This window comes from Chenopodium quinoa, unplaced genomic scaffold (assembly GCF_001683475.1).
Source record: "Chenopodium quinoa cultivar QQ74 unplaced genomic scaffold, ASM168347v1, whole genome shotgun sequence".
NCBI lineage: Eukaryota > Viridiplantae > Streptophyta > Magnoliopsida > Caryophyllales > Amaranthaceae > Chenopodium > Chenopodium quinoa.
The window spans coordinates 168,266-184,871 of NW_018742541.1; the positions used below are offsets into that span (position 1 = coordinate 168,266).

At 33.7% G+C, this 16,606-nt stretch overlaps 2 protein-coding genes across 2 annotated transcripts; one reads left to right on the top strand and one right to left on the bottom strand.

The window, feature by feature from the left end:
- Window positions 1–5,070: 5,070 nt before the first annotated feature.
- Window positions 5,071–9,553, top strand: LOC110720184. The gene is made up of 10 exons (XM_021899194.1): window positions 5,071–5,076; window positions 5,553–5,603; window positions 5,693–6,272; window positions 6,861–6,910; window positions 7,006–7,101; window positions 7,200–7,412; window positions 7,495–7,587; window positions 7,707–7,811; window positions 7,912–8,349; window positions 9,245–9,553. The coding sequence occupies exons 1-10, from the start codon at window positions 5,071–5,073 to the stop codon at window positions 9,278–9,280; spliced, it is 1,668 nt and encodes a 555-aa protein (XP_021754886.1). The 3' UTR covers window positions 9,281–9,553.
- Window positions 9,554–12,101: 2,548 nt separating this feature from the next.
- Window positions 12,102–13,117, bottom strand: LOC110720099 (cytochrome P450 71A20-like). The gene has a single exon (XM_021899097.1). It carries the CDS (start codon window positions 12,837–12,839, stop codon window positions 12,165–12,167), a length of 675 nt encoding a protein of 224 aa, XP_021754789.1. The 5' UTR covers window positions 12,840–13,117; the 3' UTR covers window positions 12,102–12,164.
- Window positions 13,118–16,606: the final 3,489 nt, after the last annotated feature.

Consider the following 16,606-nt stretch of genomic DNA (forward strand, 5'->3'; position numbering starts at 1 on the left):
GTGATATTTTCTACTAGTGAAGGAACTTGAAGGTATTCTCTAACAAGATTCAGAATGAACTTTCGGCAGGCTTTCCCATGAAAGCCGGAGCATGTTCTCTAATAGGTACATGAGGTGTTCCCTAATAGCTACACACAAGGAGCTTCCTAACAGGAGCATGACAGAATGCTAAAAGAGTGAAGCTTAGATTAAGAAGATGACAGCAAGTTCCAGAAAGGAACCTAGTCTGCGAGTTCTAATAAGAAATGATAAAGAGTGACAGCAAGTTCCAGTTAGGAACTTGGCCTGCGGTTCCAAAAGTGGAACGTTGCCCCGATATCTAGAATACATCAATACTACAAGATTCCAGATCAAGAGTTTCAAAGAAACAACATGAAGACGAAGAAATCGAAGTATATCGCTCTAGGATTCATGTAAGTATGTTGGACATAAAAGTTAGTCTGGAACAAGTCTAATTAAAGAACCAAGGTGAACTCATGATAGTCAATGAAATTAGAGTTACTGACTTGTCAAGAACTCAGAGACTGTCAGAGTTTCAAAACCTAATTGTCGGAACTTAAGTCTGCACGTTGTTAAAAGTCGGTTTTAATGATGTATATATTAACCTAATACGTGCATATCTTTTAGGGATCTGATTTTACAGAATAAAGATATTTATTTTCTAATAAATCCTTTTTGGAAAAAGATAAGTTATTTTTGGAAAGTATTTTAAGCAAAAATAAGTTTAGAATAAAATATAATTTTATTATAAGTAAATATTGGAAAAATATAAACTAGTATATTTGGAAAAATTTAAGTTTAAAATCTGATTTTATGATAAGTATATCTTTGAAAAAAATAAGCTAGTATATTTGGAAAATATAAGTTTGGAATAAAATCTGATTTTATGATAAGAATATCTTTTGAAAAAGATAAGCTCGTATATTTGGAAAGTATAAGTTTTAAATAAAATCTGATTTTATAGCAAATATATCTTATTATTATTGACAGAATATATTCTTAACAAAAAGATATATTTTTGGAAAATATCTTTTAAACATATCTTTTTATAAAACATATCTTTTTATGAAAAGAATGATTTGGGTGTACTATAAATATGCTCATATGTATTCTTTCAAAGTTGAGGCTGACGAAGCTTAGTGGTCGTGCTTAATGGTTTCATCCTTCACCACGAAGCTAAGTCAAACCTCCCGGTCAAAGTTCTAGTCAAGTTTGTTTTTAGTTCGTCCAGTAAGTTCTAGACAGATCTTAAGTGTTCAGCATATTAGTTTTATCTTTCATTGATATGTATATAGAGTTATTATTTTGAGATCTTTTAAAAGGGAAAAAGGGTTTTGAGTGTTTTATGTATTGGGTGTGAGAGTTCGTGAGGATTCTCGTTATTGTAATTGAGATATTGCAAAGTGTGAGCTTCTAGTGAGAGGCCGAGTGAGTAGTACTTAGGGAGTACGAGTGAATCTAAGTGTGGGGCTTAGGTTGGGTAGGATAAAGTCCTATCGAGTAGCAAGTGTCCTTGGTGGAACTTGTGAGAAAGGTCCATGTATATATAATAGGATGTAACTAGGTGTTTTGCCCTATTATAGTGAAATGGTTGTGTTGAAATCCCTTGAAGGGTTGAGGTTTTATTTCCAGTTGGGCCCTGGATGATTACCTCATAAAATTCGTTTTGCACTGTCTAAGTTCCTAGCATCAATCAGTTTTATATTCCGCGAAAAGTAGACACTAGGATCATACTACAATTCACCCCCCCTCTTGTAGTATATCATCCGAAATAACATCTTGCCATGGATTATATATATATATATATATATATATATATATATATATATATATATATATATATATATATATATATATATATGGAGGCTCTCGTGAGAATTTTTCTTATGTGAGAATTTTTTTATGTGAGAACACTCTTTATGTTCTAAATTTTTACTTGTATGTTCTAAATTTTAAATATGATGTTCTAAACTTTTCCTTAGGTGTTCTAAATTAAATCAAATGTTCTAATTTAGTATTCACATGTTCTAAACCATAAATTAGTTAAGTTTAATATCATAAATTTTAAATAACTTGTTACAAAATTTTAACTTATATGTTCTAAATTTTAAAATGTGTGTTCTAAAATTTTTAATTATATGTTCCAGATTTTAAAGCGTATGTTCTATATTTTTACTCATGTGTTCTAAATTTTTTACTCACACTTTCTATATTCTATATTTGTTTGTTCTAAATTTTTATTCACATGTTCATAATCTTAAATCAAATGTTCTAAATTTTACTCATATGTTTAAAATTTCATAAAGCAGCTTTTATAAATTTTTAATCACTTGTTCTAATTCTTAAATCAAATGTTTTAAACATATTACTCACTTAGATGTTCTAAATTATTACTCAGATGTTCTAAATTTTAATTTCAGACGCATGTTCTAAATTTTTACTCGTATGTTCTAAACTTTTACTCACATGTTCTAAATTTAAAATCAGTTCTCATATAAGTATGAATTCTCACATATGATCCTATTCTCACCGGATCCCTTCCATATACATATATATATATATATATGTTGATTGATATTGATATTCATATGATCGAGTTTGTCAAATCAAATCATTTATAGGATATATGCATTGATCCTTCCATGTCCAATATTTGGATAATATAGCATGCTCTCCATAAAGCTTAAAGTATTTGCTAGCTAAGTAATTCGTACACCTATAGCGCATAAATTCATAAACATGACATAGATTAATGAAATTGAAATTTTCCTCACTTATTCACGATCTACACAAATAATATATTAAGTGTTAAGCTAAATAGAGAATTCGTTCACTTGTAAATATTAGTTGGAGTCGCGATGACCTTCAAAGGATTTAGTCGTCCAACACCAGCACCTGGACTTTCTGCAACATCTAATTTTTCTCCTTGTCTTCCATTTGGTAACGCCCAATTAAACTCATAAACAAGGCTAGCTAATACAATTTCGGCGCTAGCCATGCCATAGGATGCTCCCGGGCAACCTCTTCTCCCGGCTCCCAACGGAATGAATTGAAAATGTTTGCCCCTCAAATCAATAGATGAGGCGTCGTCCATAAATCTTTCGGGTTGGAACTCAAAAGGGTCTTGCCAAAATTGAGGGTCGAGTTGGATTGCCCATGCGTTTATTATAACTTGAGTTCTTGCATTAATGTCGTAGTTTCTGATTTTGACATCTTTGGAGGATTCATGAAATAAGAGCAAAGAAGCAGGTGGATGTAGTCCAAGTGTTTCCTTGATCACTGCCTTAAGATACGTCATATTCTCCAAATCATCCTCGTTTAATCTTCTTGTATTTGTTTTGACATTTTCCCTTAATTCCTTTTGTAGTTTTTTCATAATTTTAGGATGCCTTATTAATTCTGTCATTGCCCACTCCGGTGTCGTGCTAGATGTTTCCGTCCCAGCAACAAACATGTCCTGAACAAAATATAATTTATGCGTGGTGCAATTTATAATAATGACACGATGAATTTACAAAAGGTTATATTAGCTCTATTCAAAAAGTATTCTATGTTTAACCCACTTGTTTTCACAGTTTCACAACACATTTTTTACATGCACTACTACAAAACACGCATATTTTAGACGCTTTTGCTTCGACGCTTTGGATGTGGTGTCAGCGTACAATTTTTAGTTCCGCTTTTTCTCGACGCTTTTTGGTGTCAGCGTCGAGAAAATCACGAGTCTAACACGTGACTCCCTCACACCCTACTGCCCGCAATTTTAAAATTTTGTGAAAAAAAGCGGGTTTGTATCACTCCCAATTATTTACTCAAAAAAATAACTAACTAAAAAAAGGAAATACTCCAAACCCAATTAAACCACCCACGACTGATAAACATTGCTCTCTACACTGCACTCTGCGTCTCTGCTCATAATCAAAGCTACAACATTCATCGTTTTTTTGTGTTAAATTCTGGGTTCTTGCTAATCTTCAACGAATTTAGGGGATTTTGCTTTTCACTTTCAAAAATTTCAGGTAATTATCCACAATTTGCTTCACAATTTTTGGTACCCTAATTGTTCACAATTCGTTAAATTTTGTTTAATTTGGAAATAATTCTTTGCATGTGTTCGATTTACAATTGGAGTAGAACAAGAATCGGTCTTACTGCAAGGTAATTTTTTGCCCATTAGATAATTTAAATTCTTTTTTTGTTCTTTTTTTCGTGAATTTTGTATTCAAATTTCAGATTTCCTTGTTGTTGCTGTTGTATTTTTTTTTGTAAAAAGTTGTTTATGGGTTTTTGTGATGAATTTGATGGCTTTTTCTAGGGTTTTAGTTTGGGGATTTTCGACTATGAATATTATAGGCTTTGAATTTTTTGGTTTGATATGAATTTCATAGGCTTTGAATTTTATGGGTTTTTGATATGAATTTTATAGGCTTTGAATTTTATGGGTTTTTGATATGAATTTTATGGGTTTTTGATATAAATTTTCTGGTTTTTCTATGGTGATTTGGTGGCTGATGATTACATTCTCTGCTCTGATATGAATTTTATGGGTCTTCACATGCTCTGCTCTTACTCTCTTAGAAGCAATACTCATTCCCTTATAAATCATTAGGCAACAACCCCAATACTCACGGCCTGCTGCTGATGAATCAAGTCATATTGTTGAGCCTAGAACTCTTGTTATATATGAAGACTATATGCTCTTATAAATCAGATGGATGCTGCCTGTTTTTTCTTAATTCTGTCACTCTGGTGATCATTGCTCAAATTGCTGACTGATGCAGGGATCTTTCATTCAACAAACTATCTGGCAGCTTGCCTCAGAGTTCTGAATCTCTTTCAAGCCTTTCTACGCTGTAAGAAATAATTGCATATACCTTTGTGCCTGATTTTCATTTCATCAAACATCGATATATTCATAATCTTGTCTGATTTTGTTATGATTGAGTAATTGACAGTGAAAATGCAATTGTACATCATCTTGAAAGTCTCAATTTTATACATTTTAAAATTAGTCTATATATGCAGTCCTAGTAGACTCCTAGTGTTGTCTAGCAAAGATAGATTACCAAAATGGATGTGTGTGAGTCAGTTGGATTTGAATAGCTTCATGCTTCAACTTACCTTTTTTTGTTCACTATCTACGACACTACATGTAAGGCCGTGGACAATTGTATTAAGTAATTTCAGAATTGTTGCATTTTGTCTTCCTATGTGCTCTCACTCATTCCCTTGCCCAATTCTCACGACCTGCTGCTGTATTAGTGCCTTGGTGCCTGTTTTCTTCTTCTATCTGTCATACGTGAGGACCACAGATGGCTGGTTCATTACAGAATATATTGTTTGAACTGAATTTCTGGTATGATTCATTTCTGGAATAATCAGTTCTGGAATTCATCTTTGGAATTTCAACTCTGATGCATTGATTATTGTTGTTCTTATTTTGTATTTCATTTTAGATGTTTAGTTTAGCTGTACATATATTGTCTTGTCTTTATATCAGTTTTTTCTATACATAGTGTCTTTACTTCCCACTGATATTGTGATTACATCAGTTCAGAAATGTAATTGAACTAAGTGCTGTTGCTGTTTGTAATGAACTCACTGTAATTGTGATATTGTGATTATAGTTTAGAACTATATAGTTTATTGTGATATTGACAAACTAATGTAGCTTGTCTTATGGTTTTATCAGGTAAAGATGACTTATCGAAGCAAGAGAGCAAGGGAAATACTTGCTGCCACAGCTAAGTCAAATGCTACTGAAGTTATTTTACAACCTACCAAAAAACATGCTACTAAGTCACCACAGAATGAGGTACTTAAGGATGACATATGGGGACCTTTTTCTCCACCTATTACCACTACAACATCTGACCAACAACCACCTAATAGTTTAGGATCCATTAGGAAAAATCCTCCTGGTTCAACATCAAGTTCAGTCAAAGAGGCAGCTACATCAGGTTATCAGAATAAATTCCCAGCAAAAGTCCCACCTAATATTCCACATTCAATTGCACCAGACTCATTGAACTCCCCTTCTACTTCTCACAAACCTCCCGAGCGCCCAAAACCTGCTACACGAGGAATCCGGAACCGTGAAACAGGTGCTGTGAAAACTTCAGCTACAGCTCCACAGGATAATCATGAAAGACAAAAAAATGGAAACGAATCAGAAGAGATCCCGAAACAATCTAAGTCCTTACGACCAAAAGCACTTCCGGATTGGCCTAAAGACATTGATTTTGACGACAAGGAGGAGGTTCTAACCATAGGTAAATGTTTTCTGCCATAGTTGTCATGCTGATGCTTGTTGTTGTTGTGGTGTGATCCTGCCATGTTGCTGCTGCTTGTTATTGTGGGGGGAGGGGGTGGAGGCTAGCTTGTGTTATACGTGTTACACATGCATATGTATTTTAAATATCATTGTCAAACTTGTTCTAAATTTGGATATATGGAATTGTTTATATCTTGAAACTTGTATTGAGCTGCATAATTAATTAATGAGATTATGATTACACTTTTTTTGAATATAAAATTGGACAATTATTTAAACAAATAATAGCTACTTAATCCGGGCAATGCACGGGAACTAAACTAGTGTAGCACCTAGAATACTCGGTAACATATGGTTTTTAATTTCTTGTATAAATTTATACTAGAAGTCTAGTATGTTGCTATTCCATTTTTCATGTGATAAGGGGAGAAATCAGTGCTTATTCTATAACTGTGTGAGAACATGATATTCAGTGACATATTCTGCTCTACCCACATGACAATTAACATGCATCCCCCCAAAACAAGAAAATAAAAATATCACCTTTGTTTAATTTCTTTTAACTTAATTTTGTTATTTTATTTAGATGCCAAGGGTAATACTACATTAGTAAGTGGTATTATTCTGCCAATTGACGTATGGAGTAATAACGGCGTCCAGTACTATGTCGAATTCAATGATTTATGCCAGCCAATTAGGAAGGGTGGACATATTTTGGTTAAATTCATTAGTATGATTGCGAAGATGGAGTCACATTGTCCAGTTGGGGAAAAGATTGGAAAGCAATCGACAAGCATTTTAAAGGGAAAATAATTAAAGACATAAGAGTAAGTATATTCATCCCTAAGACACATACTTAGACGGTCTCTTACTTGTAATAGATTACTTACTGATTTACATTTTTAACTAATTATTTTTACTGAAGGACCGTTTTGTGATTCCTCCTGGTGTGGAATACGACAACCAAGCTCTCAAGCGTGCCGATAAATGTTGGAGGCAGTTCAAATATTTTCTGAAAATGATTCATTACAAGCCACTAGAGAAGAAATTGGATGATATGTGTAATAATGTGCCACATGGAATTACCAGTAGTAACTGGGTTAAGTTGGTAAAATATTGGGATTCAGATTACGGGAAAGTAAGGACAATATTTACCTTATTGTTTATTCTATCAAACGTTATTTAATCTCTAACAAAAAAATCTGAAAATGTGATTGCAGACTATGTCAGCATGCGGTAAAAAGGCACGAGCTTGTCAAAATCAGATTTATACATCTGGCTCTAAAAGTTTTGCAAACCAACAAGCTGATTATGTATGAATATATATGTCATTTTATATTTACTTAGGACATTAGTAAGAGCAAAGCCAAGTTATATGCGTTATATACTATTGTACACATATTTAATGCTTGTTTTGCCTTATTATTTATAGGAGGATGAACATGGAGAAAAAATGAGCTTGTTAGCGCTGTGGATTAAAACCCATGCGGGTAAAGACGGAAAATTTCTTTCTGACACAGTCACTCAAGATTTTGTGGTATGGTTTTGTGACAGATTTCTGGTATCATTTTGTGTAGATTTTGTGGTGTGATTATGTGTTATTTGTGGTGTTACATTACTCCTAAATGTTGGTATAGGATGATGTTAAAGCTAAGGTTGAAGAGTTGAGGATGGTGCACCCTAAGATGTCTGAACAAGAGCTCGAAGATGAAGCATTTCAGCAAACTATGTATGGCAATGAGATTCCCGATCGTCCGGTGGGTTACAGACTAGGGGTTAAAAAGGGGGACATATTCGGAGTACGTGGTGTGTTAAGGAAGGAAGGCTATGGAAAAGTTCAAAAGAGGACTATTGTGATGGATAGTGTTAAAGAAGAAGTGAATGCTTTGCACAAGAAAAATGATACGCTATCTCAAGAAAATGAAAAGCTGAAAGACGAGGTCGGACACAACAATGTTCTTCTTAAAGCGCTTATTGGACAATTTTCTCAGATTGTAGGTGCAGTTCGTCAAGGGAATGCATCTCCGGGTCTTCTAGACAAAGCATCTGAATTCTTAGGAAAGGCAAAACATCAGGTAACATTTAGAGCTTGTGTGAATGCTTGCTTGTGATGTGTGTGTGTGTGTGTGCCCTGCTCCCCTGCTACTGCTTGTCCTGCTCCCCTGCTGCTTTTATACTACTTGTCTGCCCTGCTCCCCTGCTCCCCTAATATAATCTAATATGCTACTGCTTACTTTGCTTTGAGGCGGGATCCTTTGCATTTCCTATGGTAATTGGATATTTCTGCATGAAGGGTTAGAATCGTTTGGGAGATAGGGGATTAAGGGAATGGATGTTTCAATCTCTTTATTTCTTTCACTTCATGCAAACATAATGAAAACAACCCCTCGAACATGGAGATTTGTGCTATATGAAAAGGCGTAGCCAGTAGAGTATGTGAATACGATTAAAAAATAAAAAATGATGTGCTCTTCAAGGCTTCAAGCTATAGTAGCTGTTTTTATTGTTAGATAGGAACAATAAAAATTACAATGCATATTTGAGGATTTACAATCATAAGATTAGGAAAAATAATGATATTAGTAATGGTGGGGTGAAAACTCAGTTTTTGTCATTGGATATTCCCTTCACTTTGAATACTACTTGTTACCATGTTTAATTGAGATGACTGATGACCATCTAATCTGATTATGGTTAGCCAAAATCTGGCCTGAAGGCCCTGCCATATGATTTTATTTTATACTTGCAATGATTTGTATAAATCATACTCAATTTTATTGCTTGAATCAAGTTTCCTGGCATAGTTGAATCAAGGCCCTGCCATATGAATCAAGTTTCCTGCCATATGATGACATGTATGTATGAAAAAGTTTCCTGCCATATAATGTGTTATTCATATGTGTAATGGTGGTTGCTCTGGTAAAAAATGATTTAGACTAATTTATACTTTGTATTTTTTTTTTTTTGAAGATTGGAAAAGGCAATGTAGGTGCAACAAAAGAATAGGTCGGGACACTTGAGCATCAACAAGCGACTATATCGATCAATGTGGCCATCATCTATCTATTTTGGTTTTTAGTCTTATATTAGTGATGTATTTATTTAGGGACAAGCTACATACTATTTAATATGCGACCATTTTTTTTTTTAATGATTGTACTGTCTTGATGTTTTCTTTTCTAAATTTGGTAATTAACTACGACTTACTATTTTTATTGTCGATTAATTATTGTTTTTTTTAATCTAGTTATATATAATTTTTGTTTATTTTTATTTTAATGTTATTAATTAATTTAATTTATGATAAATTTTAATAATTATAATGTATGTATGATGATAAATTGATAAAAGAAAAAAAAAGCTTTAGAAAATAAATCTAGACGCTTTTTAATGTCTACATAATTGCATATTTTCATATTTCAAAGACTTTCCCGCCATACCATAGGCTGACACGAATAAACTCAAGACAACGAAAAGCGTCGCTAAATTTGATTATGTGGACAGGAAAAAGCGTCGCTAAAAATCTACATACATTTGGGATAATGCGCGAAATACGTAATTTTCGACGCTTCGTATACTAGTTTGGACATTAAAAAGCGTCGAGATTCTCGACGCTTTTTTGTGTCGCTGAAAAATTTTCGACTCATGGATTTGCGACGCTTTTTTGCAGCGTCGAGAAATAATTTTTCGACGCTTTTTAGTGTCAAAAATATGCCTTAAAAGTGTCCAAAAAACACACTTTTTGTAGTAGTGATGGAAAAAATTAGAAATAATAATCTCAACTTTCATCAATTTTGGTAGAATAATCCCAACTTTCGATTATGCTAGAATAATCCGATCCAAACTTTGGGATGGTGGTGGCTAGGGTTTCGGTGGGCTATGGGCCGTGGTTGGTTTTCTTATTTATTTTTTATTTTTTTTGGTTTATTTTTATTATTATTTTAGCTAATTAGCTCTTGACACGTGACATTTAAAAAAAAAAATAACCTTTATAACAGGTAACTGGTAATTGAGATTGAAGAAAAAGAGGAACCCCTAAATTTCGGATTATTCTAGAATAATTCAAAGTTGGGATTATTCTACCAAAATTGATGAAAGTTGGGATTATTATTTCAAATTTTTCCTTTTTACATTAATATCTTCATTAATTTGTACGAGTAAATAAATTTTAATATTTGAAAATACAAGTTGAAACAAATCTAAATAAATTACTTTTAATTATTTATTTATTTAAAGATTCAATCAAACTTTATGTGGAGTTAATATGATCATCAAATTTTCAAAAAAAAAATAAAAAATTATCATCACATAAAAAAAATTCGAAAATTTTCACTTTTACCACCTTCAAAAAACCACTTAATTGAATTTACCACCTACATAAAATAAAGTTTTACTTTACCACCACATAAAAAAAAATAAACTTTGATTTTACCACCTAATCCTAACTCTGGTGACGGAAAATGACTGTGGGGACCACTGTCTTTTATTTCCCTCCAAATTTAATGTTCCAACCCCGATTTCCCCCCCCCCCCTCTCTCTCTCTCTCTCTCTCTCTCTACCTTTTCTCACCTTCTCTATTAAATTTCTATCATTTTCTCACCTTCTTCCCATTAAATTTCTTCTCTCTCCTCTAAATTTCATCTTTCTCTCTATAAAAGTAAAACCCTAAATCTACTACAACCTTGCCATTGGAACTCCACATTGGCATGTTTTCTTCTTTAAAGGTGATATACTTATAGAAGACATTTCCTTCTGAAATTCATTAACAACAACATTGAAATTAGTTTTATTTTAACACAATTAGCATAATCTAAGCCTAATTTTACTATCCAATTGCATTTTCAAAAAATACCAATTTAATTTTCACTACCATGAACCCTAATTTTTTCCGCTGAAATTAAGGTTCAATTAATAAGTCATATGTGCAATTTCAATTACACTTAACAATTAAAACATATTCACGACAACAAATGCAAAAAATTACACAATACATCATGGAACTTGGGTACCTTCTTCCTATTTCTTGTAGAACTGCTGACTTGATTATTCAAGGACCACAAATCTAGACGAATTTGATGTAGGATTTGTAGGGGTCAGCAAATTTAAGGATTTGGGAACAAAATCGCATAAAACAACCTCAATTACACCATGATTTTGTAGAAATGAAGAAGGTGGGTTTAAATAGAAAAGGAAACCGAGAGAGATTGGGGAAAATTTCAAAAAGTAGCCGTTATTGTGGACCCCACAATCATTTTCTGCTACCGAAGTTAGGATTAGGTGGTAAAATCTAAGTTTATTTTTTTGATGTGGTGGCAAAGTAAAACTTTAGTTTATGTAGATGGTAAATTCAATTAAGTGGTTTTTTGAAGGTGGTAAAAGTCAAAATTTCCAAAAAAAATTCACTTAAAATGATTAATTATGATGAGAATTTATTTTTTCTAATAGTATCTGAAATAAGTATAAAGTGCTTAAATAATTACATTAAACTAAACAGCATACTAGCTTTATACTTTCTGTGTGGGTAGATATAGTTCTATAGTTGTCGGTTAAAATATGACTAGCAGATTATTTTAATGATAAACAATATAATCGGTTTATTTTTTCACATTATAAAATAGAGATAATTAGTCTCCTGTTATCTACAATGCAAATAAATTATTTGAAAAGTTTAATTCAACATAAAATAATTATTTATCGGGAAACTATAAAAATAATTATAAAAATTACAAAAATGGAACTAAATAAATATAAAATAAAATATAGATAATATTATTTTATATCATAACTTAGGTAATATGATTTATTATTTGGAGAAAAATATGTCAATTATGAACCATATAATCAAGAAAACATTATCGTAGTCATATTTCAAACGACTGCTATAGAATTTTCAATGGTAATCAGGTGAGAACCGGGAATGGCTTACCAGTATAATGGCCTTGATGTTATCTCTTGAAAGCCATTCTGGGTTTTCGCTCTGAACTTTGAGCAAAACGTCTACAAAGTCTTTGATACGATGTTCATCGCCTTCATCAGTGTACACTTGATCTGAATTCAACCGAATCTCATGCTCTTGAATTATAGTCTCAATAAAATCATCAAATTGTTTCCGCATATTTTCGACTTGCCTTTCCAAACCACTCAATCTATCAACCCATCTTAAAGTAGGAACGTAATCTCCCACACTCACCTTCCCCATCACCTTCAAAAGATCCTTTATAAGCTTATAAAAGCCGATACCGTTTTCGTCAACACCGGTGCACGTCCGTCCTAAGGCCGTCCTATTTATAATCCCTTTGAATAGCGCCAATAGAATTCCGGACAAGTTTAGAATTGATCTATCATAGCTCTTGATTTCTTCGATTACTCGAGCAACTTCTTCTTCTCTTATAGGTCTAAAAGATTGCACCATTCTCCTGGACAGTAGCTGCGTCACACAGATGCTCTTCATGTACCGCCATTTTTCACCGTATGAACTAAAAGCTACGTCATTACCGCCGTAGAAGATTTTGTTGATGAATCTTAAGTTAGGCCGGTTGGCAAACACGAGGTCGTGTGTCTTCATGATTTCCTAGGCTGCATTTGCGGAGGACACAACAAGGGTCGGTCTGTTGCCTAAGTAGAGCAACATGAGATCGCCGTACTTTTGAGAAAGGGATCGTAGGGAGCGTTGAGGGAATTTACCGAGTTGATGGAGGTTTCCTATGATAGGAAGCTTTGGTGGGCTGGGTGGTAAGTGAAGCATTGTGCTGCGCTTGGTTGATAGATGCCATTTGTATAGAAAGATTGAGAAGAGTATGAAGGGAACAAAAGGAAGAAGGTTGAAAGACATTTTGATTTGGTGTTTCAAAATGACTTGTACTTGATTTATAAAAGATTTTTCAAAGGTACAAAATTTGAGTCAACATTATTTCATTTTGAAAAGATATATAAAAATATTTCATGGCTTTTCATTTTTAGAATTGGGCACTTGATTTCAATAATCTAAGGGTTGGATGAGAGATTGAGAAAGTGTTAAATTGTGACTCAAAATCTGATAGGGTCGACTTTGAATTCAGATATCTCGCAAAATATAAGTGGTTTTGAGGTGATTCAAGTTGGAGGTGATAGCTTAGTTCAAGAGATTTCCAACGATAGGTCATATTCCCAATTATGATAATAAATGAGAAAGTTATGGTCATTTTATGAAGACCTGACAAAGCTGGAACGATGCTAATGACGTGGGCAATTTTTTGGGTCTGTTTTAAGCTTACGTGTTTTATGTAATATATCCTAAACTTTAATCTTTTTTATAAGGAAAATTTTTCAAGAATAAGTCAACATTTGCTTTGTTAACTCAAAATAAGTCAACCTTTTGATTAACTCAAAATAAGTCGAATTTTAAGAGTATTTTCTTTTATTAGGTCAAATGACCTACAACCTACCAAACATATTATTTTTTATAATTACAAATAATTTAATAAATTTATTTTGTTTAACTATAAATATATTTGATAAACAAATTATTAAAGATTTAAAGTTAAAAAAAAAATAGCTAAATCCCCTCCCTCCACCACTGCCAGCTTCCCGCTCTGCCAACAGCCGGCGGCCGAAGGCCGGCTACACCGAGACCACCTCCATCCTCCGGCGCCAGCGATCCCCCCACCACTCTCTTCCCCTTTTCCTCATTCAGCTTCCCCAGCCCCAACCCCAACCTCACCTTCCCCTTTCCCCATTCCCATTTCCCCCCCAATCTCCTATTGAAAAATGTCCCCTCCTCCCTCGTCCCCACCATGAATTGACCCTCCTGGAAACGCGTAATCAAAACCCTAAACCCATTCCTTGCAAAACCACCCTAAACGGCTTTGGGTTTCGTGTTTCCAAAAGGACCCTTGTGAAACCACCCTAAACGGGTTTGAGTTTCGTATTTCCAAAAGGGGAAAGGGGGGAGCAGGAATGAGAAAGGGATGGGCTAGGTGTCACGTTGGTGGGGGACAAGGTGGGCTGGGGTCGCCGGCGCCGGTGAAGGAAGCTGGCCGCCGGTCTCTAGCAAGGGGAGGGGCTGGCAGTGGCCAGTGGTGGAGGGTGGCTGGGTATTTTTTAGTTTATTTGTTTATTTTATTTTTTAATTTAATTATTAATTGAATTAATTGTTAATAACTAAATAATTAATCTTAATTATTCTTTTAACAAAAGGACCAATCACACAATGACACGTGACATGTTTTACCTTAACTACCGGTTAATTTTAATCTAACAAGTTTTGACTCATTTTGAGAAAATATATGTTATAAAGGTCGACTTATTTTGAGTTAATCGAAAGGTTTGCTTATTTTGAGCTAACCATATAAAGGTTGACTTATTTATGAAAAATTTTCCTTGCTATAAAGGCTATTTGAGCATACTTGAGGAATAATTTTAGGGTTTAATTAGGGTTTCTTTATGCTATAAAGACACTCATTAGTTGATCAATTAGATCATACCTTTTGAGCCATTAGATTTAGGATTCCTAGTATTATTTTCTTGTTTTTTCTCCATTATAGTGAAGAAGCTCTCGAATCTCCTACCCGTTGATGTAGGTCTAATTTGACCTTACCACGTAAATCCTTGTGTTCTATGTTTATCTTCTTTATTGTTTTTTTCTCGTTGATTATTTTTCATTGACTTGTTCTGCATTAATCAAATACAATTACACCCTTATTTCCTATCAAAAAACTTTGTCCACTATCCAACTAAGTCTAATCCAAGTGGATTTACGTCCCATGAGATAATACACTAGATAAATACTGCAGGGCTATTGGAAAAGTAAGCTCCCCCCAACCCAAATAAAACTGTCACTATAATTGGAATGGTCGAAAGTACTTCTATTCAAACTTGTGTTGAATTTAATTTTATAATTATTGACCTCGAATATTTAAGTGTTAAACATTTAAGATGAGGAAAAAATAGTGTTATTAATAGTCTTCCTACAACCTGTATACATATAGTTCAAATTCATACTATATGGTAGCAATGATTTTCTTTCTAGTAAAAACGTTAGATTACATTTGCTTTACAAAATAAAATTGACTTTGAAGTTCATGCCAATTATTAAACATCTTTCCTTGGCTTCGATTTTTTTTAGTTGCAACTTTGGAGTAATTTATATCTCTCAAATAATATCCCAAAGTTGCAACTAAAAAAAATCAGAGCTAGTACTTCAATGTGGTGAGAATCAAGTCTTTAAAAATAAACAAGAGCAATCCTCGAGATGTCAAGTGTCAAAAAGATGTCATGTACTCCATGAAACCGAGATCAAGGCTACAAATTCTCCAAAAGCCAGAATCAAACAAAATATGAACTAGGTCTCTTTTTACAAGTTTTAATATCCATATAATATTCTCATTCTAGGTTTAGGATATATTTTGTATAAGATTATCTTTGATATCTATACATATCTTATGTTACCTAATATGATTAGGTTTCTCATTGTAACCCTATAAATATTGATCAATGGAAATCACTCTAATCAAGGAGTTTATATTATCTGACATGGTATCACAGCTTAGGTGAGATCTTGGGATCATATACAAAAATTCTCACCCTGCCGATGGGTTACAAAAATAAACCCACCGGCGGGATATACACAAATTTTTTTATGCTTCCGCAAACACACACATAGATTTTTTTTTCTTTTCTCAAAGTTTTTTTTAAATCTTTATGTAGCATTGCGCTTCCCACCGATAGTAGCAACCGCGAAAGCCGCCTCCATCATTGGTGGCAATCGCATACACTACCGCCTCCCACTACTGGCAGTAATCACATCTGCCAACCTACTCCATGTGCCGCACTCTATTTCCATCTCCCCATGACCAACAATGATTCTTACATTGCCTCATTGGTTTTTTAACACATAATCACATAGATTTTGTTTTGGTGGTGGTATATCACAATAAGTCAACTTTTGCACATCTCTTTTGCTATCAAGTTAGCTCCTTTTATTGTTGCAGCACTTGGAATCTTTGTGGAGTATTACTTATTGCTCCCTGGTTTCTCTTTTGATAATTGATTAATTTCAAGCGGTGGGATTTAATCTTTTCTTGCGCAATTTTATTTGTTTTTCTTCAACTGGGATTTCACGTAGTAGTGTAGTGTCTTCTCCCCGATGATGGTTTGATCCCTTAACTTATTCTTCTCTGGATCTGCAACTTGGCCCAAGTATATGCGTGACTCTTCTCCTTGGGCCTAAAAGCGCATATCTCTATTATACGTAGGCCGTGGTTGTTGCTTCTCATCGTCATCACCAGCACACGTCTACTACTTCTCTTTTGATCATGAGTTATTATACTATCCTTACCGTTCGATGCGTGATTC